This window comes from Pavona decussata, unplaced genomic scaffold (assembly GCF_977016875.1).
Source record: "Pavona decussata unplaced genomic scaffold, jaPavDecu1.1 SCAFFOLD_58, whole genome shotgun sequence".
Taxonomy (NCBI): domain Eukaryota; kingdom Metazoa; phylum Cnidaria; class Anthozoa; order Scleractinia; family Agariciidae; genus Pavona; species Pavona decussata.
In genome coordinates, this window is record NW_028145480.1 from 1,654,194 (window position 1) to 1,681,984 (window position 27,791).

General features: G+C 40.7%; 2 protein-coding genes and 1 pseudogene across 5 annotated transcripts in view; 1 reads left to right on the forward strand and 2 right to left on the reverse strand.

Moving 5' to 3' along the window:
- LOC146479570 (endoplasmic reticulum aminopeptidase 2-like) overlaps positions 1 to 27,791 on the reverse strand; it is a 45,168-nt gene that overhangs the window by 14,008 nt on the left and 3,369 nt on the right. Inside the window, exons 2-13 of one of the 3 annotated variants that reach the window (XM_085110401.1) lie at positions 27,190 to 27,294; positions 19,254 to 19,493; positions 16,258 to 16,331; positions 14,071 to 14,732; positions 13,269 to 13,545; positions 10,884 to 11,004; positions 9,873 to 10,027; positions 8,590 to 8,706; positions 8,282 to 8,416; positions 2,038 to 2,103; positions 919 to 984; positions 128 to 294 (exon numbers count right to left, since the gene is read on the reverse strand). In XM_085110401.1, coding sequence (XP_084966527.1) covers positions 128 to 294; positions 919 to 984; positions 2,038 to 2,103; positions 8,282 to 8,416; positions 8,590 to 8,706; positions 9,873 to 10,027; positions 10,884 to 11,004; positions 13,269 to 13,545; positions 14,071 to 14,639 — 1,673 coding nt within the window. In that variant the 5' untranslated portion in view covers positions 14,640 to 14,732; positions 16,258 to 16,331; positions 19,254 to 19,493; positions 27,190 to 27,294. The remainder of the gene's footprint in view (positions 1 to 127; positions 295 to 918; positions 985 to 2,037; positions 2,104 to 8,281; positions 8,417 to 8,589; positions 8,707 to 9,872; positions 10,028 to 10,883; positions 11,005 to 13,268; positions 13,546 to 14,070; positions 14,733 to 16,257; positions 16,332 to 19,253; positions 19,494 to 27,189; positions 27,295 to 27,791) is intronic. The other 2 variants (XM_085110400.1, XM_085110402.1) reach the window with 2 other exon arrangements.
- LOC146479571 (diamine oxidase [copper-containing] pseudogene) overlaps positions 19,528 to 27,791 on the reverse strand; it is a 28,392-nt pseudogene continuing 20,128 nt past the window's right edge. The window contains exon 2 of the transcript XR_014864852.1: positions 19,528 to 19,798. The product of XR_014864852.1 is annotated as a diamine oxidase [copper-containing] pseudogene (transcript). The remainder of the gene's footprint in view (positions 19,799 to 27,791) is intronic.
- LOC146479572 (E3 ubiquitin-protein ligase TRIM45-like) lies at positions 22,343 to 25,532 on the forward strand. Its single transcript, XM_085110403.1, has one exon. It carries the CDS (start codon positions 22,569 to 22,571, stop codon positions 24,807 to 24,809), a length of 2,241 nt encoding a protein of 746 aa, XP_084966529.1. The 5' UTR covers positions 22,343 to 22,568; the 3' UTR covers positions 24,810 to 25,532.

The window sequence follows — 27,791 nt, forward strand, 5'->3', positions numbered from 1 at the left end:
TTACTTAATTACGTCAAGCAGAGAAAGATTAAACAGCAAGACAAACAAGCAATTACGTACATCATCTTATTTCTTGTGAAATTTTGGGGAAAAATGTCAGTGAGCAATTTAGTTTCCGTCTCATTACCTTTTTGACGAAACTGCCCGCTTGTCTTGTTTTAAACTGATTTTATCGAGGAAATCTTCCTGTTCGGTGATGAACACATCTCCTTGCTTTCGGATATTGATGATCGGGAAGCCCTTCTGGCCGGTCCAGACGTTCATTATTCCTTTCACATCGGTATTTCCATTTGCCTGAAGACATAAAAAAAGGAAATTTAATAACGCAATAAACGCCTTGCTAGTGTGTGACGACCTGCACTGTTTGCAACGTCTTACACGGTTGGTCGAGAGGACAAAACAACGAACAACAGAATAATGCTCCCGGCCCAGTGCAGCTGCAGGTTATCAGGGTCCAGTTAAAATAAGGTATTTTAAAGGTGCAGGTCTACTTGCAGATATGGACAAAAATGTCCTCTACGTTTGAAAGCGAAACCTTCTAATCTAAATGCATTTTTACTAGGTGTTGACAGGGAAACGTCGATCATGGCAATCTTTTACTATCACATGGTGACGTTTAATGATGTTTTTAGTGTGTAAACATCCTCATCAATTGAATCAGGGTCCATATATGTGCCAGATATGTACCACTCCGAACGATGTGGGATGTGGTGGGGTGGGGGGGGGGGGGGGGAGCGGAGGTCTTTGAACCAAACAGCAACCCCAGTGTCGACGGAGTTGCTACATGGAGCAGAGAATACTTAGCTCACCGAAGAAGCGAAAGCTACTTATAAAACATGTTGTAATTTTGAGAAAGAGGGCGCGCATTGAAAGGTGGTACCTAAATGGCCTCATTTTGTAAAGGCAAATAACTGTTACCTCGCCAATGGCCTCCCACAACTCCTCCGCATTAGCGTTTCCGAATTTGTGCTTCTGTATGTAGAGCTGGAAACAGAAAATAAGCGGTTGTGTTTTAAGCTGCCGTCAGTTATCTTTATTTGGCGAACGTCTCAGGAAAAAAGGTTTACCGGAAGTTCTCATGGACTTCCTTCTTCCGGTTGACATCTCGCTTTAGGGGCGAAAGGTAGAGAGGTCCTGGTAACGAGGGTTACGTGCGTTAAGGCGGGGCTCTACCTGAATTTGAGTGAGATTTGAAGAGGTTTTAAGAATGGATAGAAGAAAGAAAATGATTTTTGGAACACTAACAGACAGTTGATACCCACGCAAGAGCACCCCAGGTTTCTAGTAGACTAACCTTGGTGTCCGTCAATTAATTATTAACTACAAATTCTAATTTTAAAACATCCCTAAATCTTCAACATTTCTTATTTCCTATAATTTTACCAATCCTTCAAGAAAAATTATTTCCTTCCAAATATACCTGAAAATCACCCAAAAATTCATAAAAAACCCCAAAACATTGATTTGAGTAATGAATGGAGGGTTTTTGTATAGCTTGAAATGCGAACAAGATATTTCCATTTGACCGATTTTAAGCGGCGTGAAAACGGCTTTCAGGTGAACCCCCGCCTTAATTGCCTGGTAATTGTGATTGGTTAATTTCGATCCAATAAACTTTGTTCTTAATGGTGGTGAAGGAATCTCAGTTATCAGTGAAATTTTCGGTCATTATAGTCATCTCTCACTTACAATTTTAGCCACCGTCTTAGCTATCATAGTTTACAGGCTTCTGCCCCCCAGGTATCATTTTAAACTGCGGCATTTCCCAGCTACCAGTGTAAATTTTGGCCAACTCTCAGCTATCAGCTAGACCTTCTATGATTGACGGCAGTATAAAACGTAGTCGATTGTTATCGTTTTGAACTTCAGCGTTAACGCAGTGACGCTCTAGCGAGTTACTTCCTTGATATATATAAGAAAGCTGCGATCCCTCAGTGAAAGATCTCCTGCTTACCCGAATATAAACACAACCATATGCTTTGAGAATATAAGGGTCACTCTTCCAAAAATCACAGTAGGGTATCATTAGAAAGTTACCTTTATTCCATTCATGAACTTTTCCTCACCAAGAAAGTTTTTTAGCATTCGAATGATCATGGCTCCCTAAAAATAAAAAAACAAGGCATTGAAAGTGGATTTGCAAATTTCCGTCATCTGTCTCAATGCTGATGCTGCGTTCTGTCTTTGCTACATGACATTCAAGAAACAACGAGGAGTATTTCCATCCCCGGATGGAAAACTGATCTATTGCAAGCTTAAGTTCCCCCAACAATTTGTTACCAATTCACTGATAATGTCGTATGTTCACGATCCCCACAAAACCTTGAATTTGGTCATCTCACGTTGTTGTTTTGCAGATGACGGCAAAAAATGTACCAAAATTTAAAACCCACGGGCAAAGGGATTCTTTTTGCTCATTAAACCTTTTGTTTTGTGGTATTGTCGTTGCCGAAGTTCCTTAGTACCTTTAACATGATGCCTATATAATGTGAATGTTGCAACATCAGAGGCAATTGTTCAGCGGTACACTCGCGTAGGCGCTTAGTGCCAGTCCCCTCGTGGAACTATTTAAATATTTCATTCGCGCCAAAATTTGGTTATGTTAAGCAGATCGTCTTCATGTCAATTTCTCTTGTTGTTTTCCATGTATCCAAACTGCCAGGTACGTTCATATTGTCATTTCGCCGTTTGTCTTTCGTATTGTTGTTTTATTGCCTTTCGCTCGCATTGTCATCTTGTAATCAATGGTTAGCGTCAGCGTGTTTTTTTCTTTTGTTCTAGAAACCACTAGTTACGATTTCGTGTTAATTACAGTTTGAGGGAACTGTCAAGGATGTTTCAATAAATCTACCGGTGCGTTGGCTACAGTGAGAATACCTCATTAATGGCTAGTCTTATGAGAGGGTGTGAATGGGGTTGACCGACTAGCGACAAAGGGCGTAAAAAATTACTGACTACCGACGAAACGGGGAAAAAATTACCGACTAGCGACAAATAAATTCTAACCGACAGCCGACATGGTCAGACGTGATAGGGATGTTTGTATTCAGAAAGAACAGCATTTTGATGATTTCTAGCTCAGAAAATCCTTTTTCACCCGACGTAACCACATTAATTCCAAATTTAGCCGAATTATAGAATTTCTCGTCTTCAAATTACTTTAAATCCACGGGATCCTTCTTTTCGGTGAGCAGCGTGGGCTCATTTCTAGAACAGCGGCTCGTAATCGGGCTGACAAGACGCCCTGCTGTCTCATTTCAAGGACAGCGGATCACAATCGAGCCGGCGAGACGCCCCGCTGTTGCCTTTTTATTGCTCGTTGTTTGTTCATGCGGTCGGGTCATGACTGGGATTGCTAAAGTCATCGTGAGATTTTTTCGAAAAGGTGAAGAAGTCGCCATCGAACGTCATCGAAGCAGGGTCCCAGTAGACAAAGAAGCTCATAGAGGAGTATCTGAACTAAAAAGACATCTTACGGAGTTTTTAGGACTAAAGGAGCAGGCACATCAATATGGAATTGGCAGATTTTCGTTAAAGTTATTTCGCCTGGCGAAATCGCCTGCGGGCAAATGCGAAAATTTTGCAATTGTGACGGATGGGCAATGGCAGCTTGAACTTCCAAATTTAATATCGGATGAAAGTAGCAGTGAGCAACTTGAACGGGAGGGTAGTTTACACGGATACAAAGGCGGGAAAGGTTATGCAATACAACCCTGATGATAAATCGGTTAGGACTTTGGTAGGAAGTGGCCACAACAGTTCTTCCGATGGGACACAAGACTCATGCTCATTCAAACAAATCGAAGGGATGTGCTCTGTAGACAAGAACTTGTTTGTTACAGATGTTTCCGCTGGAAAACTGAAGATAGTGACGAGCCTCTCAGAAACGGTATCTTTTCTGGGGATTCTTGGCTCCCTTTACGATACCTTTGGAATTCATTCTAAGGGTATGAAACCAGACGGAGTGTCCTTGAAACAAGCAAAAGAGAACGTGACAAAGATTGACAGCTATGTAAAAGACACTGTGAGTAAGGTGAAAGAACGCTACCAGTTGAGCGAGACGTCTGCAACCAATGGTCCACAGGGAACTGTATCACAGAAGACGCAAGTATCTGTGTCTTTGCTTAAAGTGCCCATAGCGGAATTTTTTTTATTTTCTCATCTGAATCTTTACATTACACGAAGAACGTCCGCGAAAAAATTTTTCGATTTGCATGAAACGCCAATTTTTTATGAATTTTACAAATCTTTAAAATCCTATTTTATTGCGGTCCACCCGCCCCGCTGATGAGAATGCCGACGGGCTCACAATAGGGCCACGTGACATGGTCTGTGACGTACATTCAGGAACTCTCGAGTCTATGCACTCACTTGACCTTCAGCAAAGTACATTCGCGGCAGAAAGAAAATCGTCACATTCACCGGTAGGAAGGAAAAACTTAGCTCCAAATAAGTATATTCCATGGCAGAAAACTTATCTGACACGGAAAGTGAGCAAACCGCTGAAGAAAGCAGCTAGGACGAATTTGAAAGCGTCGAGGTCGAGGCGATAGATGGCGTCCACGAAACAAGTTATACGTGTGAAGATGATGATACACTCGAACCGTACGCGGACGAGCCGATAGCAGACGAAGAATGGCTAAAAAGATATCGCAAGGAACAAGAGAAGAAGCGACGACTCGAGGAAGATTTAACGAAACGCTCGGAGAATAGAGTGCGTGTTAGTGGATGGTAAAGTTCTCACCTTGCATTTTGCATACGCGCTCTTCATTATCATCTGTCAAAACTATGGCCAAGTACTCACAAACATTCGAGCGAATTATTTTCCATGTAGATGTACTTGTGGTAACTGTAGCCGTGATCTGCTAGCAAATATCAGCGAGTGCTACTGCTGCAAGGAACTCGAAGGCAATTGGGAAGCGCTGACTAGCGCGACATTGTTCTCGCGGAACTACAGGAAGGACACGTGTTGAACTGTGATAATAATAGCTTGTCTCGTTCTCTGAAATTTCGGCCGTAAATTTAATTGTAGGATGGAAGTTGTTAGCTTGTCCAATGAACAGGTTAATTTCCTTTTTGTCACTGTCCCACAGTTTACAAAATCCATTGTATCTTTGAGGCGCATACGTCTTGCGAAATGTTCGAAGTCTAACAAGAGTTGGCGTCTAATGTAATTCGTGTCTGTCACCGGTGTCGGGACAAATTTGAGCCCTTTAGAAATAACGCTAACAGGCTGTCGCTAAGTTGTTTGTTTGAAAAATTCTTCATGAATTTCTCGTGTTTTTCTCTTTGTATCTCAATCCATTTTTTTGCCAATTTTTTTCTGCGCTCTTTGCGCTTGTTATTTGTTTTGTGCCCTTTTTTATTTTGAACCCCCGTTGTGGTGGTTAGGTTTTCAGAGATAAAGCTGTTATACTTTTCAACATTTTTATTGTTTGCAGAATTCTGCAACACATGTGTGTACAATATTTGTTTGAGCTCGTTGAATTCTTGCTGCAGTTTATCTACCTTATCTACATCGTGGTTTACAATGTTTTCTGTGTCCGCCGAGTGCGACCGTTCTCGCATCGATCTATTTACATCAGTGGTAGCATTTGTGCTAGTATTTTTTGAGAGCTTGGTCTCAACGAAACTTCGCGGATCTCACGATCTATGAGAATATATACCAAAACAATTACGCTATATTTTATAAAACTTGCGACTGAGTTAACAGTGAGGTCAAACTATAAACCTCAGAAGGTTACAACGCTTACAATGTCACAAGCGGGTGTGAATATTCAGCATCGAAAGCTTACCATTCGCTTTTCCCTGCTCCTCTTCGAAGGTGTCTCTCGGTCTTCGTCTTCCTTTCGCTTAGCTGTTTTAAAGGATAAACACAAACGCGATGTCATCCTACTTCAGTTCACGTTTTAAGTTTAAACCTGACTTCATCAGCCTTGTGAAATCCTCGTCATTGAAGTGCATCGAGCACAAGGACGAGGTCTTTCCAGGCGCGCGTCCACATCTTCCTCCGCTCCAGCATAAAATCGATCCATTTCTTTCGCCTCCTCAGTCTTTGCGGGCATGTAGTGCCAAAGAAAGGAATCCTGTGCATGCTTATTCCATTTGCTTCGTCTTTGATGTTTCCACATCTCGCTGCAACACATCTTTCCGGCATTTTCGAGAAACGTGCAGAAATACCGCGCCTTGTTTTCAGTGAGATCCAGAGAAAGGCTGAAGTCACGTGTTCCTGAATCTACGTCACAGCTCTTGCTAAACCGAGAGGAGACTAATGCGAATCCTGGGCCAAAATGGCGGCAAATTTGAACGTCTTATAAAATTCATAAAAAATTCGCGTTTTATGCAAATCGAAAAATTTTTTCACTGAAGTTCTTAGGGTGATGTTTAGATTCAGATAAGAAAATAAAAAATTTTCCGATATGGGCACTTTAAAAAGGGCTTAGAAAGGCTATACAAGAACGTGGTGGACATTAACCCCCAATTTGTAGATGATCTGCTGCTCGAAACGTTGCTCACAACAGTAGTGGAAAATTTGCACGCTGTTTCGCACCTTAAACACGAGACATTTACGGTACTTACATATGCCCAGGATTTTGGAACAATTTGCAAGGAATCTCTGAAGCGCACATCTAGATGGGCAGCAAAGTACTACACACATGACAAATCCTACTATCCGGTAATGCCCCTTTCTGCTATAGCTACCATGACACCTTTGCCAAGTGAGGACATAACACCAGGGATGGAAGGACAGATCAAAGAGTGGCTAGAGAGTTACAGACCAGTACGCCAACGGACGGTTAGGAGTGAGACCACAAAAGATAAGGCTGGGGCCTTGCCGCCAGCTGTCTACGCCGTTCACCACACCGACGAGACTGAAGAGAGGCTTCGATATCCTGAAGAAAACACTGTATCGTCAGCAAATGCACAACGCGTTGTCAGCATACAATTTGTGGACGAAGGGGATGTTACTGAGGTGTTTGAGGATCACTGAGAAGTACAAATCGATGAGTATGAGACAGATTCGGATGACGAGGAATCAGATCATGATTTTGAAGAACATCCAGAGGTTGTCAACAGAGCGTGTGTTACCCGATCCGGCAGGGCTGTTCGTGCATTTGTGCGTCTCGACATGTAAGAGGTACTACCAGTTAAAAAATCCATTTAACGGTGCAGATTGATACGTATGACAACCAAATTTTTGGCAAAAAAAAAAGAGAAAAAAAAGAAACCTCGCAGAAAAGCCACCAGAGCCGTTGAATAATAAGTGTAGTGAGTTTTTGTGGACGTCTCGGAAAAAAGACTTCCGTAGCTTACAAATTAAAATTAGTTATCCCAGGGGCTAGAGTGGGTGTTCCATTCTTTGTAGAATTTACCTCTCTTGATTTACTTCGATGCCCCGTAGTCGACAGGAAACAAATTCACATCTATAATAAAAGCTAATAAAAGCTTTGGTGAATTTTATCGGTATACTAGATTTGCAAACAAAAGTGGAGTAGATGAGCACGTTGCTAAATTAAAAAACAGCGTTAACGAGGTTTAAGTGAAAACAAATATTGAATTATTACAAGTATTACACTCCGTCTAGAGTTTGGGCAAATTGCATAATAAATGTGAATAATTAACGTGCATTTTTAATTATTAACTGAGATTTACCGACAACCGACAAAGGTCAAAAATCTTAACCGACAACCGACAAAGTAATGAAATTTTAACCGACAACCGACATTTTGACCCCCCCATTCAGACCCTCTTATGAGTTGTAGTCTTGCAAGGATTAAGAACAACACGGCACATCCCTTCTCAAAATAAGGACAAAACGGTACTTCTTTTCGTATAATATGAAAGGCTTATCTTCTACCCCAGCCTGTCTCCTCCCTTCCCCCTTCAAGAAACGCCAAAAATTCTTGGCGAAATCAAATAGAAAAGAAATGAAATTTTGAAAGAAACTTTCAAAATTCCGGTATACCTCATTCGTCCTTCGTTCTCGTTACTCCATTTCCCGGTAGAGAAATTATGTGCTTGTGTTTTTCTGCTGGAGCGACAAACTTGCTAGCCTCTTATGCAGACGTTGTTTGGCTCGTCACGTCACGCAATCCTCTCCACGTTCGTGGGGAGGAGTGCGTGACGTGCGAGCCAAACAACGTCTGTGTATAAGAAGCTACAAACTTGCGAAAGGAAGGGAAAGTTCTATTCAACTAACCATCTGAAAATCGCAATTTTAGGGCGAATGAACCCCTGCCCTTCCTCTGTCAAGGTTCATGCAGAGCCGGTGTTTGCTTACCTTTTGATAAGAGATGGTGTCAAATATATCATCAATGTCCTCAGGTCTGTGAACCTGCACACTGATTGGATGAGAAGACCACGCTGAATCTGCTTGTAAGGCAGACAACCAGCTGGTAGCTACAACCCCTTCACGCTAAAATGAATAAACAAATAAACTAATTAATTTTAATTAATTAATATCAAGGGCCGTTTAAACGGTTTGAGCCTTTACTTCAAGATTCGTTCTATATTTGTCGAAAGTGTTAAAAATGTTCGAAGCTTGTTGAACGCGTGAAAGCGTTATAATAATAAAGATTACGTTTTTACCATATCCCATCCGTTCATCACATGATTTACTCCAAATTCATCTTGGAGAAAGCTGGCAAATCCTTCGTTTAACCACAGATCGTTCCACCATCGCATAGTCACCAGATTACCAAACCACTGAAACAAAAAACGATAATAAGACCATGTAAACTGATGGTAGACAAAATAAAGTTCATGGGAGAGTTTCCTTAAACCTTAACGCTTAAGCTCCTATTGCTAGCGCTAAAATGTTGATGTGGTTGACTCAGGTGCTGAACGTCTGGGCCCAGTTGTTCAAAGCCCGATTAAGTTAATCCTGGATTAACGCAAACTTTGACTCGAGTTTAATTGCTAATCAACAAAGATTCTTCCAAAAAAATGTCGGCCCTCAGTTTTGACTAAGTCTTTTCTTTACCTTTAGCTTGAAATTAGCCTTTAAACCTATTTTAACGATGATGAAACCTCGATGAACTTTTAATCGTGGATTAGCGTTAATCGGCTTTCGAACAACCCGGCCCTGAAGACATCAGTTAATTTTTATAAAACACGTTCATTTAGGTTGGGTGAAACCAGAAAATATTGCTGCAAACGGATCAACGGATCTGTATCAACCGTCTCACAGTCTCTAAATCTTTTATGTAACAACACTACAATGAGAGGCCTTATTTTATAAGCCCTATTGTTTCTCTTAAGGCTTTCTCACCACCTTCGACGTAAACCTTTTTTTCATCCGTTCGTATTTTGGTTTTGTGTGGTGAAATAAGTAACTGGAAATGAAAATGAAAACAAAGTACAAGAAAGATGGTAAATTTGTTACGCTTGTTCGTAAAATAGGAAAGATCGCGAGCGACTAAAGAGCAACGAAAGATGCTGCGCTCACTCTGATTGCCCAAAAAGGTTTGTTCCTTCAGAATATTTGACTGCTACCCTGCTGTTGAACTAGAGCTTTGAGATATCGTTTCTTTTTATTTTACTTCTGTTGTATAAAGCATATGAAGAAGGAAAATCAACCCACATGTTACAATATCACAAAACTCTTCAGACCTTTTACAAGACTCGAGTGTTGTAGGATGCGTGGAGCGAGTGTAATGTGAATTTTTTCAGTGTTATCTTAGTACACGTCGCGTTGTATGACAATCGTAATATAATGAACGTTAATCCTTCTTCAGTTTCTTCTTGACCTTTTTGGCTTTGGTGATCCTATTGTTAACAAAAGTTTTTTTCCGTCTGGTGTTCCTGTTATCACCCTGGGTACCCTGTTATCACCTTACATTTATTAAAAAGTGATGGAAGTGTAATATCACCTGATGTGCCAGCTCATGTGCTATGACCTGAGTTATGGTCAGCTTGGTGTCACTAGACGAATAGCGCTTATCATACACAAGATGGCCTCGCCGGAACATCACCAGTCCCCAGTTTTCCATGGCGCCGATCAGAAAGTCCGGTACCGCTAGTAAATCTGGAAAAAAAGAAAGAAAGATGATTCCCCTCAAAAGTTGAATAATATCAGTGAGTATTTTTGCCAGCCAGTTTTTATACTTTTTGTTTTATCTTTGCGAGCCTTTTGCTAACTAAATGTATTCTGCTGAGGAGTTAACAATGTATTCTGCAGCGCGGTTAGAAGGACTAAAGCGCTAACTGTACGAGGCAATTATTTTGCGCAGTTTTGCTCAATGATTACAACGCAATGCTCTCCTTAGCAATGCATTGCAAGTTGCAGAAAGTAGAAGATTAGCGTTTTTTTCCTGCAACCCGCGACGCGAATTCTCGTTGAGCTTCGTTCGAAGACAAGTTGCGAAGAGAGGATGTTACACGCGCAAAGAGACCATTCCCGAGTTGCTTTGAATCTCATCATGAAAGAGTGGTTTCGGGCATGACTCAAATTTCTGCCAGGCTGATCGGACTGCGTAGAAAATTTAACACGAAAAAAATCAGTTTTCTTTCATCTGCAAGCAAAACTAAAAAACTAATTTTCAAATGAAAGTTTTGCACTTAGCCTCGCTTATTCGTCCACAACTTGCTTCGAAACAGCGTTACATTGCAAGGTAATTGCAGTCACTAGTAAAACCATGTTTCCAACTTTAATTTCGTCGATCTCGCAACTTCGTCAGATCATTAGGAATTTCGCTGGCTGGTGACAAAGGTCGATAAAATAGGAGGGAAAGAAGGATTTAAGAAGAACCGCAATTACTAGCCTGTGTTGGGACATCTCCTGTTCCTGCCCGTAGGCTTTCTGGTTAAGAGTCAACCCGTATTGTCACGTTTATACTTCAGTTAACTTACAAAGAAACGTTCGATCCAAATGCTCCACTCACCAAGTTTAGGGAGAGGGAAAGGTTCTCCGAACAGCTTCTCATAATAAGACAGTATCTTGACACTAGTTTCCAGTGCATAATCCAAGCGGTCATAGTCACTTGGTGGGGCATGGACACGAACCTATCAATCAAAAAAGCATAAGCAGTAATGACAATTACTTTGTTTAACGGGGCAGTATACAAGAGTCTTCATGCTCCTCTTATTTCTCTGGCAGATAAATGGGTAGGCAAATAGATAGATGGACGGACATATGAAGCGATGGATGGATTAATTATTTTTATTACCCAAGGAGAAAAGTATTCCTTCGACATTGTTCGAGGGGAGATGTGGGTTTTAATCCAGGTTTGAAAAAAAACCAAGAACAAGAAGGAGGAGGAGGAGGACGCGGACGAGGAGAAGAAGAAGAAGAAGAAGAAGAAGAAGAAGAAGAAGAAGAAGAGAGAGATACTCGACCGCGAAACCTTGACGCGGTCTGCCCCAGGGCATCCCGCGTAAAAATTAACCATCGTTGTTTTGGTTTATACAAAGGCCGGTGCGCTAACAAAATAATACATTACCTAAACGAATTACAAATTACAGTATAAATGTATGGGCCGATAAACCATTACGGTCATAAAGGCTTTATGCTTATCTCTCCTCTCCTTTAGATTTGGCCAGCCTAGTACTTTCCCTTTATATTTTGTACGGTCGAAGGTTCGGCCGGGATCAAGGCACGATGAATTCCCGTTCACACATCCCACGCGGGTCATAATAGTCAGTTCACAGGGTGACACACCGGGGGCTCTCACATCAATTATTCTAGATTTTAGAATTTACGCTTTTAATTCTGGTGATCGGCGGCCATTTTGAATAATTTACGCGTGGTCGACTAACGTGAGGATTGGGATAGGCTCGATTACCAGCCACAGACCGGACCCGGGAGACGGCGGAAATCGAGCCTAGGATTGGGACTGAGTTTCCTTCGGAATCTCATTTCAACGAGACGCATATGTGCGTGAACTTTGGCTTCTCGGGGGCTTCTTTCCTGGCATATCCAGCTGTAAACGCCAGAAAGTTGACGTGATAAAATCTCAGTTGTCATTTGTCGATTGTTTAACAGCTCAAGCATAGTACAAGCAAGTATATTGGAAGCAATGTATATTCCTGGTCTAAATTTGCATCTATCTGGCCAACAGGATTTAGCAAAGCGGGCAGGGATATCTTGTGTTGGCTTCACCCTCCCCCCCCCCTCCCCCCTCGCAAAAGTTTTTGTTTTTCGAAAAAAGGGAATTCTGATTGAAATTGGTGTTTCGCGGGAATTTCTCTTTATCAGTATCTTTAACCCATTAATCGATGAAATTTGTCCCGCGTCACATAGGCAAAATTTGATCCGTCTCGAGTGCATGTGTTTGTTTACGCAACATTACGCAGTTTTCACGTTTTGTCAATTAAACTAGAAAGAAAAACAGACAGAATGCTTTCCTAAAGGAAAAATTTATTCAGAAAAGTCTTTGATTACGCCTAAGAAAGAAACGCTTATAATTCTAAATGCCAAACGAGAGACGGGAAAGCGATTTGAAGAACTACCAGTACATTTCGAAGCGAATTTATCAACCCGTGCGTGGCACGTTTTTTAAATTTTCGCAAAAACTGTTCAGAATATAAAGAATCGGTCAATTAGAATAGTATTTCAGTACAAATTCACGATCAAACCTGTAATTTTTCGTTGAATTCCCAGAAGTACTCAAAAATCTCGTAGAAAGTCCGCTAACTCGTCGCCTGGATAAAACAACAATTTGTACTCGAAGCACAGTTTCTTCGCCGTTATTCCTCGGATTTCCGCTATCGAAACTGTTGGGTATTCCTTAGTAGTTCTTCTTTCGATGTACCACTTCGAAAAGTTGTGTTTTCCTTCGGAAAACGCGAAAATCGGCGACTAAATAAGTGTCCGACCCTTGCAAACCCACGCAGCGACAAGATTACCTGCGCATGCGTTTTAAGGCCCAGACGGCGATGAGGAAAAAAAAAAACAAAAAAAAACGAAGGGCAATTTTCAACTTGGTCTCCCTGTGGGAAGCCCAAGTAATTGTTCTAGGTGTGTGTCGAAAATTTTACGGATTTCCTTAACTTACAACTTGGCCATTCCTCGTGATAGATGTCCGAGCCTAAATTACTGTATTCAAAATGGCTTCCCCTCGCGGTATAGGCACGATTTACCAGCAAAGGGAATCATTCTTTTGCTATACTTTTTTTTTTCAAAAGTGATGCGAGGGCCCTGTGTGGAGTGCTTTATTTCCTGAAGAAATGGTCCCAACGACAAGATGGCCTTAAGTAAAGCGGGGGAGGGGCGGGGAGGGGTCCACTTTATAAGTGGACCAGCCTTGACAAGCCACACACTAACTTACCACCACTCCCGAGTCCGTCTTGCTCTCCTTATATTTGAAGTCCAGTAACGCGAAAGCCACGAGGTACGAGCTCATGTTTACGCTTGGTGCAAAATGTTCTTCCACAAGTCCATCTTGTCTGGTCATCAGACGGGCCCGGGGCATGTTGGAGAGGGCGTAATACGGCCCAGGGTCATGAATTAAAGATATGGTGAAGGACGCTTTAAATGAGGGCTCATCGAAGCAAGGAAACACCTTCCTGGCGTGTGCGGGCTCAAAATATGTCACCGCTAGGGTCCTGATTAAAGGAATAGAAAGAAACACACTTAGAAACACTACTAATCTCTAAGAATGAAAACTTAAGTACAGATTTGGCAAAGTTTTACTTGGAGAGAACAAAAAAGACCGGCACTGCATTACTTATCCTTTTTTGCGGTGAAAGTTAAGGATTTCAGACACAGGCTCAAGAGATAGAACCACCTTGTAAAGCACACAGCATACGAAAAAGTACCATTGGAAAGTACTCCTTAGTATCCTGAAAACTACTGGGCAGTAATGTTCTGTGGTGCTGTTTAACATGCCGTAAAAAGGTAATTTTAACTTGTAAATCTGTGAATGAAATTCGTAAGTGCGAACATTAATCGAAAGCTACTGAGCAGCGCTTTCCTTTCGGCGTGCTGTCTATAAAATAAATACTGTTTACTCTTCAATCTCTTACAAATAGGAATTTTATGATTTTCGTTTTCAGTATTGGACCTGACCACAGTAAAAAGACAAACATACAGTCGTTTCGACAAAAACTCGCCATGAAAGGAACTCATACCTTTTTTCTCCAGTTTCAGTAGCGTAAACGCTCTTGTAAAATCCCTCTAATCTGTCGGAAATCATGGACTTGAACTCCAAAGTAACAAAATAAACCTTTCCTTTGCGAAGAGCCTGTTTTAGCTCTATACAAAGTTGCTGGTTTTTCTTGAACGCAAGAATTCTCTCGACAACCAATCTTTTCTCTCGGGTTTTCTCTGCCGTTGCCAAGGAAACGTTTAAGATGTCCAGATCTCCGGAATGGAGGACAACAAATCGAGTTGCATTCTTGCAGAGAATTTTAATCTCAACAACCCCGCTATATCTGAGTGTTGTTAAATTCACTCGCAAATTGAGTTTGTAGCTAAGCGGTTGTAACTCCTTTGGTAAGCGTTCGTCCCCATGAGGGAATTTCTCAATTCTGTCAACAAAATGAAACTTCAGCTCCTCTCTTGTGCGGTGTTTGGACAACTCTTGTGCATGCTCAGTAAAGTATGGCAGAAAATCGTGCTTTGTCAATATCCCGACGAAAGCCGCGGCGAAAAGTAGCGAAAGAAAGAAAAATGCAAACTTGAAGATTATTTTATACATTAATTTGTCTCTCGTAGAATTATGTGAAAGCAGCTTTTCTTGTCTGGTTGTGACTCATCTTCAGTTAGAAATCATGCCTTTGGAGAACGCTATCTGAAATTAAAACAAATACTGATTATGATAAAGAAAGAAAGTAAATTTTAAACTTGGTCAGCCGCTCTACTGTAGTTAGTGCAGTCGTATTTTCAGTTTTCCTACTTTGTATGTAATATCCTCTATGAAGTTCTCATCGGGCTATTCATAAACTTAGAGACCGACAAAATCCACGTCGGAAAAACACCTATGATGGATCAGAGAATTACCTCTGCGGTGTAGGTTAAAGTGCCAAAGTGAACCCATTGAATTTCCCACTGAGCGTTAGCGAAGTAAAGAAATGGGAATCGCACGAAGCAGAGAAAAAAAAATCTCCAAACTCGGCGGGATTGGAACCCACAACCTCCGGATTTCATTTGATCGTCCGTCCCTCTACCGCCATGAGACTTGGTGATATGTGCGGTATATAAGAATTTCATTCATTCATTCATACCAGCTGAACTACGAGGCCAGAAGAGAGCAAGACGGTGGTGATTATGGTGTACAAATTAATGTCAGCCGTTAGCACAAAGGACACAAATGATGGATCAGAGGTGTATGTTAAAGTGCTAAAATGAACCCATAAATTTCCCACTGAGTATAAGATCTTCTATTTCCTTACTTGGGCTAACGCTCAGCGGCAAGTTGCTCAGTGGGACGTTCATGGGTCAGTTATTTAAAGACATCTAAGACGGTGTTTAACAAAACCACGTTTTCAATTTTGCCAAGTCATATCTAAGCATTGTCTGCTGTTAACGGTAACAAGAAGCCTTGCATCCCAGACTAGAAAAATATTTATCTACTTAAAATAAACCACTCATAAACAGATTTGGAGGCCCACTGATTGTCTTAAGCCGCGGCCTAAGTTATACTCTGTTTAAATAACTGGCCCCATGGTTTCACTTGAGCACTTTAACATACACTGCATAGTTAATTCTCTGCTAGTGGCATAGCAAACATCTGATTTGCGTCTACTATTAAGACAGTACAAGACAGGTTATGCCTCTGTGCTCTTCGAACCACGGTGCGTCGAGACTCGCAATCCGTCTGGTGAAAGTCTTTATACAGCTAGGATGAACTACGAGTTGCATAACCAGAAGCACTAACGATGTTTGCACAATTTACTTCGTTCTCAAAGGGATTATGCGTCTCTAGTATAAAAACGGCCACTAAAATCTCTATCCTTCTGGGCTTGTTTAATACATGCGATCAAGATAACTCATAAAGGAAAATTCAAGGAAATTGTTTGACACCAGATATCCAGATAAATACTGTCTTCCGCGCGCCCAGTTTGCCCCCCTCATTCAAAATGGCGGCCGTGATCGAAAATCTTTCCATATTTTCTACAAGCCCTCGCTGCCCCCTGCGATCAATAATCATTGTTTTACCAGATTTCGGCAAAGAACTGACTACAAAACCCTAGGAAATATCTACCTTCTAAAATAATTAAAATTTGATCCCCTCAAAAAATTCAAATTTGTCAAAGGTACATTGTCAAAAATGTCACCGTGTATATACGAAATTGTGTAACAAGCAGAAGCCTGACCTTCGTGGCGTACTCTCCTCCAAAACGTCGGGGAGGGGACGGTTGAGCACAGGCCACGTATTTCAGTATCACTCCTGCCAGAAGATAGGAGAAAATAAAGGTATTATTCCTTAGAGTTGCCCAAATAAATTATAATGCCAGGCAAAGAATTCTGTCTAGAACCTTTGCACACTAGATAACTTCCAGCAGCGATGTCACCATAGAAATCTTGAGTTCATCGGGAAATGCATCGACAACTAAAAGTCAATTGTTTTAACAGAAAAGTGACTTCAAGTAACAGTCCTCATGAATATTTCTGAAAAGCAAAATGTTCGGTAATCAAATAATTCTAATAATATTTAAATTTTTATTGTAAAGGCAACAAAGATTAAAATGCAGTTGTTGTTGTTTTTTTGTTATACTGGCTTTCAAAGTGGTCACGTTTTCAGTTGGAAGATAATACAGATCGCGTTGATGGCAGACGGAAAATGTGAGATTCGTGTTTTTGTTTTCATGGCCTTTGATGCTAACGCCAAACTACTCAATTTTACTGAGAAACTGAAAACAGTGAACGACAAATGAAGGGCAATCATGGTCACGTGGTCATTTCTGTCCTTTGCCGTTTGCGGTAAACGTAATTCTCACTAATTTTCTCTTATTGCTGGGGCACTCTAATTTATCGTCATTTCACAAAAGACTTTTCAAAAGTAAACAGGCGCACCTGGGTTTCTACAAAACCTTAATGAGTTTAAAGAGACACTGCATCATGGTTTCTATACGTTGTGCACAAATATTTATATTATATTTCGTGTAGCCTGCAGTTTATGTCGCTTTTTGATATGGTAAAAGCAATATAAAGGAATTAAAGGACGATGTAAAGAATCGACCATAAGAAGACACAGAAAAAATCTAAGCCCCAGATGGGATTCGAACCCACGACCCTAACAATAAATAAGGTCTCCATTTTTCCAAGGGCGCTTTACAATATTAGATCGCGACCAAGTGACTCATCTTCATTCCTCGTTTGTGGTAAATTGGAGAAAAGGTATCCGCAAATGTTTGTTTGCACACGATGTTCAAGACAAATTTTGTATTTCGGTAACTCGAAAGCCTCTTATGAGGGATTTCTAGAAATTATTGTATGTATACCTACTTCTATTCTCAATTGAACGCACACTAAAATGTAAAAACAAAAAAAGAAAAAAATTAACATAATTTAAAGTTTAGTAAAAAAAAAAATAAAACATAAATAAAATATTTGTACGAATGATAAATTTTATACAAGCTGTGGAAAGCCATTATTTAAAGTAGTTTTAATGGTGGGCTTTTTAAAATATTATGCGGACTTCTTAGCTCATTGACCCATGACACCTCTTTGCATTTGCATGAGGTCATCAAACATTTCTTGAAGCTGGCACAGTTTCTACGAGGCCTAAGCCTTAATTTTGAAAAGAACATCCCCTGCAAAGTCTGGTGCCGCCGGCTATGACAAAAACCGTACAAGCAAAGTCTAAACGGTGGAACAGAAAGAAAGGCTTGTAGGACTGAGATCGACCGTTGTGGAACGTAATTGATAAGCAATAAAATAATCCTTGAAGGTACAAGGAAGCGCTTAGCAGTCGGTACGCTTAGAGACCAAGGGATAAACATAGTATAAGCTTCCTTGACGAGTAGTAACAGAAGCAAACTCTATTACAGTGCGACGCGCCTTGCCGTGGCCACAAACAAACATTTTTTTTCAAGTTAGCCATAAAATACACAACGACATATTTTCAATAATTCGTTGTTGCGTCACTTGCTTGTTGGACTTAGCAAGGAGGTGTGACCGTTAATCAAATTCGCGTATCCTGATTGGCTAACTTGTAAATAAAAAAAGTTTCTTGGGTGGCCGCGGTAAGGCGCGTCGCACTGTAAGTTGACAAGAAACTGTAAACATTTTTTTCTCTCCTTTGCTTTTTTTAAATTTTTTTTTTTAAACGGGGAGATAACAGAAGGGTGGGGAGGGGGGCAGTAGCAGCAATGTTGCCGCTGGGTTGGATTTCAGTTTAAGTTTTAACACAGCACTTAACTTGCACTGGTTACACTCTAAATATATTACGTTTTTATTTGCACAGCAGTTTTGAAACATGCCGTATGTCCCCTCAGTTAGGAATTTTGCAAGTCATTAATACAGATATAGATGTAGATGTCGGTATAAATCCCGCCTTGCGGGATCTCTGAATCTCGGGGAAATTGATGCGTCTTATGTTAACCTGCATTGATACGCCCTGCTCTAATCAATCAAATAATCCTGAATATTCACAACGAAAATCTCCAGTGGTTTACCAAGACGATTTGAAATCGCACCTAGAATGCTTAAATCACTGGGAAAGTCGCCTGTTTTTAAATGTGGTTAACGTTAACGGACGTTAAATGTGGTACCTTCGGCTTTGCTTGTAAATTAAAGTGGGGCGATTTTTCAAAACAACTCGCGTCCGCAGCGAGCGGCAAATATCGCGCATGAAGCTAGCCATCCACGGGCATTGTGACTACCCGAGACATTCGCAAAAAAATAAGGTCGTGAAATTTCTTCCGACCGTTTTTACTGCGAGAGTTCTTGCCGTGGCGTTCGCTGTCCCTGGGTAGCTTCGCGTGGGATTTTCACTGCACACTGGCGTCGCAACATTCTTTCGTAAAATCGCGTTCCCCGGCCGGTGCGCGCTAAAAATCTTGGGTTAGTAATGTCAAGTTGATAGTAGTTTACCTGTAGTACCTGTTACAACGTGAAAAGTAAAACACACGAAATCAAGGAAACAAAACTAAATCCTTAACTGGTATTTTTCAAGATAGAATCCTTTCAGATGCAAAACAATTAACCAATCACCAGTATACTGTAAAAATCAGTGATCAATCGCACTATTAACAGCTACAACGCAACTTAAATTTTCTGATTGTTTCTATACCGTGTGATCCCAAACTGATAAAAATCTATCATTAATAACAATTATGAATCGATCAAGCTAGTGGTGACTGTTTACCTCTAAGGCAAATTCCCATCTTTTCCGTATATTTTGTCCATTACGCCGTCATTCAAGGTTGTGCGGCGGTTTGGGTGTTTGGTCACAAAACTGACCCGCGTGAATACTTCCAATAAACGCAAATGAAATTGTTGTGGTGAGCCTGCGATGTTCCGTCTGTTACAAGAAACCAGCGGCAATATTCTGTGGACAAGCGCATGTCTGTCTTGGTTTTCATATAGGAGGTCTTCTTAGAAAATTCTGGAATAGGAATTATACACGGAGTGGATGAAATTTGTGTTAGCTTTGGGACCTGGGACCAGTTGTTCAAAGGCCGATTAAGCTAATTCTCGTGTAGCGTAAACTTTGATTCGAGTTTAATTACTAACCAATAAAGACTCTTCAAAAAGATTTTTGTCTCTCAGTTTTAAGGTAGACTTTTCTTTACCTTCAGCTTAAAATTATCTTTTAAAAACATTTTTAACAAGCGAGACAAAAACCTCGGTTAACTTTTAATCGTGGGTTAGCGTTCATCGGCTTTCGAACAACCCGGCCCTGATCTGTTTCTGAGAATGAACCGAATGGTATTTCGTTCATTCTGCTGTCAGGGACGGAGAGAACGGAATACAGGCTACTCAGACTCAGAGGAATTGCCTTTCTATTGGAAGGCTTTTAATCAATGGCAACAGAAATGCTCTTTTTGGGAACTTATATTGTTCTTCCTAAACCGGAATGAGAATTACCGTAACTGCCCCTAAAGAATGTGCCTTTGAAAGACAATTAGAAAAGGAATCGAGTATAATCAGTTTTACCGGCCTGCCTTTTTAAACTGAACTTTTTAAACTTCACCCTAGCCAACCGAACCCAAAACATTTATTTGATAATGCACTGAAAGGTTTAGTGCATTTAGCATATCCGTTTAAAAAGAAACTGGGGTTTAAGTTTAGCTTACAAATATTGGAGAAAATGTGTCTTTCGACTTTTCTTATCAATTGTAACTAGCTGCAGGTGGCTCGCTTTTTTTTTTCTTGCCCAGACCCTCCCTACTCAATTCCCTTTACGCGTCATCCCACGGAACGATTTTTAATTATTTGGGAACTTAAGAAACGACGACGGCGACCGCAACGAAAACGCCACAAAACAATAGGTTTACTGAGCAAAAACAGTCGCTCTTCTGATTCATCGCTGCATTTATCATTGCTATCCAAACCATGTTGCAAATCTTCGAATTAGCTGCCATGTCAGTTTTCCACACAGCTTTTGCCGTCACTGCTTGCAAAGGATTCAACAAACGAGCGAAATTCGAGAAACCATTTCATATCCAGAGTGTAGGCGGCAGAACTTCGGATCCCTGGATACGGTGATCATAACGCTCTGCCAAAGCTTTCGTATCGAGGAAGGTCAAAGCACTCATCATATTTCAACTTTCAAGGCACTCTACTCCTTAATTAAAGGATTGGGTTTAAAGAGAGCCTGCACTCTAACTGCAAATTTACGTTCAATTGTTGGAAATAGTGTCTAATTTACAAAGTGGAGATAGCATTTTAGTGTTGTTGGAATTGGATTTTATTATCACCTATTTTCGCGATAAAAGTTCCCGCGCGCCGCCATTTTAGATTTTATGACGTGTTACGCGGTTTCCTCTTTGGAAGCAGAAATTATTTTGTGAATCTTTTGTGTAGAATAAAAAATGTATTTTTTTATAGTGGAAATGCACTTGGCTACTCAAAGTTAGTTTACAGGCATTCCACTCGGAAATAACGGAAACAAATAATCAAATTAAACATAACAGGTTAAAAATCCCATTTGGCAGGAGGTAAACCAGCTAGCTTAGTATACAAGCGTAGCCAAGGACGGGGCTTGAACCCAAGGCCTCCGGATTTAAAGTCCAACACCCTAAACCGCTGGACCACACCGTCTCCTTGGGCAAAAGTATCTCGTTATGGAATCCAAAAGATAGCTGTGCCGCTAAGCAATCAAAGTGATTAACGTTGATGGGGGGAGGGGGTGGGGGCTGGATTAAAGATAACGCCCAAGTTGTCATTTCCGCTCCCTGAATTGGCTTCTCATTGAACAAATAATCTAAAAAAGGAGCAAGGCTGATTTCACGGTCAGGGTAGGAAAATATACTTCCCAGCCCAACCTCGTTCCCAGGGCCTCTCCTCTTCACGTCCCAGGGAGCGAGAGAGGACGTGAAGAGGAGAGGCCCTGGGAACGAGGTTAAAATCAGCCTTGCTCTTTTTTTTAGATCATTTGCTTTACAATTTTTTTGCTGATTAGATCCTTCACTACAGGATCCGGTACTTTTATTTTGTCACGGTGGTCCTTGCAAACACAGTTTGTCACTGGTTTTTACTTCTCATTGAACAAATTTCTGCTTCCCGAATAACTGACACTTTCATCGTCTCAAGCACTCCAGTTAAGAAGGTGGCCTTTTTTGTGCTTTTTCTTGATTTTGAATCTTTAAATAGCTTTTTCGCCAGTCTAAATACGGGAAATAACGTCTTGAAAATTTCACTGTACCACAAGGCATGCGCTCAAAACTCAGTCTTCTATGACCTCTAGATTGCATAATTATCTTCTAATGGGGGCAGGGGATCATCCTGTACGCGCATGCATCTGATTTAACAGAGAAAATAATGCATCAACCTCGTCGTCGCCGCGATCATCTCTCTTCCAATCCTTCTAGCGTAACGCTGGAAACCTGACGAAGAGAGACGAGATCCTGGGAACAGGAACTTGCTGATTGCCGTTATCTTTCCCCATAAACATATCCCTGCCAGGTGTGGAAGAAACGGTCGTCTGCAACTGCCCCGGCGAACGAGAGCGTTAAGCAAATCTCTTAAGCATTTCATTTGAGCTTAAAATATACTCCTTGACCTTTATATCATACATTAAATCCTGATTATAAGCAATTCTTGGAAAGCAGAGATATTTTTACAATCATTTTCAGAAACGTTTTTATTCCCTTATGTTTAACAGCGTCGATGCAGGAAAAGTCACAAATTAGGCCATTACTTTAATCAAGACTTCACGAGAAAACTCTATACACATCACATAAGAACAGGGCGGCATGTATTTCAACGAGCAATTTCCTATTTACTGTTCGCGACAGCTATTAATAATTCTTAGAAAACCAGGATGTTTTATATTTCTTAGAATCAAAGCCTTCGACGTCAAGACACTTCAATACAGGCTTTCCGATTGGTTAATATCCTGATAAACCAGACACAAACATCACAAGATCACAATTCACAAGGCTTCATTGTTTTAAGACTTCGGTTGTTTTTAAGGTGTGTTCAGTTCGAAACTGTTTCGTTGTTTCCGACATTAATCATGGATATTCAAACCTTGTTGCACAATCTTCATGAAGAGGTATCCTGTTCTGTGTGTATGACCAAGTTCACTGATCCAAAGCAGCTGCCATGTTTGCACAGCTTTTGCCTTCACTGTCTGCAAAGGATTCAACAAACGAGCGGAATTCGAGAAACCATTTCATGTCCAGAGTGTAGGCAGAACTTCAGGATCCCTGGAGACGGTGATCTTAACGCTTTGCCGACAAACTTCCGTCTGAATAGTTTGTTGGATGTGCTGGCCATAAGAGAGTGCAATACAAGCGGCGTGAAGTGCGGAAATTGCGACAGATTAAGGGGAGAAAGCTCCTACTGCTTCCAGTGTTGCTCCTTCTGGTGCGATGACTGCATCGGTCTGCATAATGGCATCAAAGCCAATAAAGAACATCATGCGCTGGCTTTGAAAGACTTTCAAGATGAAGACTTTGAGAACATTTTAAAGCGACCAGCATTTTGTGGAGAAGCCGGCCATGAAAAGAAGGAATTGGAGTTCTTTTGTAAAAGCTGCCAAGTTGCCATTTGTTATTCCTGTGTTGCAACACTTCACGATGGTCACCCAAAGATACTTTTGAATGAGGCCGCAAACAAACGCAAAATGCAAGTCAAGTCTGCAATTGAAGCTCAGAAACAAAAGGCGCTTAAGAAGAGAAACAAACTCGCTAAGCTTCAAAGGAACTGTGTCAACATTCATGCGCAAGTCGAGAGCGTAAAACAAAACGCACAGACCTTTGCGGACAAAATGATCGCGGTCATCGAAGCGAAAAAACAGGAGATATTTGATGGTGCGGAAAAGAAAGGGAACGAATTTATCGAGCGTCTGGAAGTTCAACAACGCGAGGTGGAAAATGAACTGAAAGTGATTGAGGCAGCTATTGAAGAAAGTGAAGCGTTATTAAAACGAAGCACAAACGCTGAGATTGTGCGGTTAAACACAATCTTTCAGGAAGGATTCGATCAAGACGAAGAGGAACTAGACTGTCACTTTGGAGGACTTCATCATTTTATTTTCAAAGAGAATGAATCGCTGATGCGCAAAGCTAACTCAGAGGGAATTTGTTCTTTAGAAACCTTCCTCCTGAGCACGACTATAGCTAAGCAATCAAGTGTCGAGGGAAAAGCAAACACTAACGCGACTGTTGGACTTGAAGCGCAGATTGCTTTGACAACAAGGAACGCTCAAGGAGAACAATGTTACGAAGAGCGTGACTGCGTAACAGTGGAAATCACAAATCGTCAAGGCCATGACTGTGCGACTAAAGCGCAAGTCCAAGATAACAAAGATGGCACTTACAAGATCAGCTACTTTGCGAAAGAAACTGGAAGATGCCAGGCATCAGTGAAGGTAAATGGAGAACATGTTCGTGGCAGTCCTTTTGAGGTTCAAGTCAAACCCAGACAGTTCAGACCCGTGTTATCTTTTGGACAAAAAGGTTCGTCTGCTGGAATGTTTAACGGTCCTTGGGGGGTAGCACTGAATGAAAAAGATGAGATTGTAGTGACTGACGTTTATAACCATAGGATCCAGGTATTTAGTAGTAATGGAACCCACTTAAGGTCTTTTGGTAGGCAAGGTGATCAGCAGGGAGAGTTTAACCGCCCCCGTGGGATAGCTTTTCATAATGATAACATTATAGTGGCGGACACTCTTAACCACCGCGTTCAACTCTTTAGTGGTCAGGGTGAATACCTTGGGCAGTTTGGAGGAGTAGGAAATCTTGATCGCCAGCTCAACACTCCTCATGGTTTGTCTATTGACAGTGATGACAACATTATTGTCGCTGATTCAGGAAACCGTTCAATTAAGATCTTTTCAACTAGCGGCCAGTTTCTGCGCAAAATTGGCACAACAGGTTCTTTCACACGTCCTTTCCATTGCATCCAACAGGGCAACCATTTTGTAATTTCAGATAGTCATGAACACTGTATAAAAGTATTTAATATGGAGGAGGAGTATTCGCACCAGTTTGGCAAAAAGGGAGACGGGAACGGAGAATTAGAAACACCTCGATGTTTGTCCGTGGACAAGGTTGGAAATCTGATTGTCTGTGATGGAGGAACTCACACTATTCAGGTGTTTGACTCGAACGGAAAATTTGTCTCACAGTTTGGAAGAAAAGGCATCGAGGAAGGAGAGTTCAAAGGGCCAATTTCTACAGCTATCCTAAGTGACGGTAGGATAGTTGTGTCTGACTTAAATAATCACCGTATTCAGATTTTTGAATAAGTACCGTGTAATGCTACATAAATCAAATTGAATGCTTTGACTTGCCCAAACGTTTCGAAATTTTTCGATTTAAGTAAAACATTTTCCTGGAAAAAATGCAAAGGTTCCCAATAGTAACGCTTCAAGTATAAAATACTTAAATTTCATGTATCATAGTTTTTAAATGTATTCAAGAGAGGTTGAGCCTAGTCATAACAACTTAAGAAAACTATAAGTATTGAATTTTAATGAACTGAAAAGCAGAACTCCATAATTATTTCAAGTGGTCTGCCGGGTCGGTAGTCTGCCGATAAATTAAGCTCCAAAGAAAGATTTAAGTAAGTATTACATGTGCATTTTTACAAATAGTCTTAGTTTTAGTCTTTCTCGTTACTTTTCGTCGTTTGATAACATATTTTTAGTTTTTGTAGTAAATATATATTGAATCAGCGATGTACGTATTTACTTAACGGTTTAGTTGTTAATAATAGTCAGATTCGTAAACATTGAAAAGACAAAGGAGTGCAAATAATTAACATTTGTATCTCGTTTTACAAAGTTCGTAATGTATGTTTGATTTTCAACTATGAATAAGTTGTGATATTGATTAATTTTGCACATTTTTATTGTGCCTTAGTATATATAAATATTGTAGTTTCAAAGGTCAAAACGATAGAAAGTAAAAATTTATTGTAACCTTTTTGAATGAATGTTTGTATAGAATAAACTGAGGTAGATTGATAAGTGACTGGTGTTTTCATTCATTCATTCATTCATTCATTCATTCATTCATTGACTCACTCAATCACCATTTATTTATTTATTTATTTATTTATTTATTTATTTATTTATTTATCTATTTATTTATTTATTTCCAAACTATCCAAGTGTTAGCTTTGTTTTCTATTTTGAACACTGGAAAGAAAAGCCAGTGGAAACAGTAACTCGTAATAGGCTCTTTCCTTTCTCTCAATGAGAAGTTGGTGTAAACAGCATGCTAGATTGCGACTAAGGAATTTCGTGTAGTGCGAAGCCACATAGTTTCTGTACCATGAGCATCACTACACCCCTTTGAATGGCATGCTGGGCAATGACAGGGCTACCTCCAGCAGTATGAAGGACCTTAGCAGGGGGGGAGGGGATGAAGGGAGACTTGCCCCTCCCCCTCTTCCTTTCCCCCCAAAAAAATCAATTGTCTGATTGGCAGAGGTCAATAAAACCTTGAGTTTTAAGGTTACCCTATACCTTCAGAGGTGTCTCGCCTTTAAGCGATGTAGCACATCCAGTTTAAACTGAAGACATCTAAACCCCTATATCAAATTAAAGCTTATAGAGCTGGCTATCAAACTATACCAAGAATTTTGAAATAAAATGAATTGTCGAATTTTTCATGACCTCTAAATGCGAGCGTCTGAATCACCTTTTTTAAAGCTACAAGTCAAAGCGAATTTTGTTTTTCGCTAATTTAATTTGCTCCTCAGTTTCCGGACCCAAAGCGCTAAAAGAACAAGTCTGCGTTTTGCCATATTCAATCGCTATGAAAATTTTTAGAGCAAACGAACAAATTCCTTTTGAGTTTTAGCTCTTTGAAGTGGCTCCTCCAAGTGAAAACATTGATTTGAGAAAACAGCGCTAAAAATTCTGCAATTCATTTTACTCCAAAATTCTTGGTTTAGTTGGATAGCCAGCTCTATAAGCTTTAATTTGATATAAGGGTTCAGAGACACCTCTGAAGGTATAGGGTAACCTTAAAACTCGTAATGTTGCTCATATCAAGATAATACTGTGATTTATGAGCAAGTATTTCCCTGCCAATTACTATTTTTCTGACAACATAAAACTAAGAGAGAGCATTGCCTGCCCAACCCCCCTCCCCTTCCCCACTGGATGTGATGCTAGGCCGTGTTTAAAATCTTAAAATTTTTCTTAAAACAGTACGGTGGCAACTCAGTTTAGTCTTAAAATCGCTCAAGAAAGTCGCTTGCCATAATTCGAAGGGTAAACTGTTCCACAACTGAGCTCCACTGTATGAGAAACCTCTCTTCAGATAATCAGTGCAGGGTTACCCTGTCTAAGGACACAACACAGCAATGAGACATGCCAACCTAGCCTAAAACCACCAACCCTCCAATCATCCACTCAAAAGTCTGATGCATTAACCACCACACCACCGCGCTCCAGCAAATATGGAGCGAAACCACTTATCAGTCCCTGAAGGTGATCTTTGTACCCCATTACAAACAGCTGTTGCCTGAGTTCCAACTCCCTTTGGAACTTTTCAAAACAGATGACAGCGACCGCTTTACAGAGATTATATTAACCTTAATAACGTAAGAAACAGTTTTACGGACTTACAGAACTGGCCACCAATATCAATTTATAAAAGGTGATCACACAATACCTTCTTAAACAGATGGCCACCTTGACATGATGGGGGTGCTTGTGTGCTTCTATTGGCTTGAGGAGTTTACGGGCAGGAGCAGAGCTTGTGGTAAGCTCCATCACACTGGAAAGGTCAATATACAAAAAGAAAGAGAAAATTACAGTCTGCTGCTGATAATGACTATGATAATGATGATGATGCTGACAGTGATGATAGCGCAATACAGGGGCACTTAACCTCTGACCCAAAATTGTAGATACTGGGAGCAAGGATGATATTGTAATCAACTGAAGGGGTGCGTGGAAAAAGGCCTTAAGCGATTTTTGCTGTAAGGCCATAATTCTCCTTTTGTTTCACAAGTGAATACAAAGCAATTTGGAAGAAGGATCTACAGTCGACTCCCTGTAACTGGAAACCTCCAAGGGAAATTGAAAAAAGTTCCAGTTATCGGGAGTTCGAGTTATCGAGGGTAAAGTTTTATGGAAGATGACCTGAAGGGAAAGGAAAATTGGTTCGAGTTAGCGAGGGTTTGAGTTATCGGGAGTCAACTGTGGTTATTTATCAGAAGTCACTTCAAAGGGCTTTTTTCCAGGCACCCCTTCAACTGTGGCTAGCAAGTC

Bases quoted from the DNA above. Each gene is read 5' to 3' on its own strand.
- LOC146479572 (XM_085110403.1), top strand. From the start codon at position 22,569: ATGGATATTCAAACCTTGTTGCACAATCTTCATGAAGAGGTATCCTGT.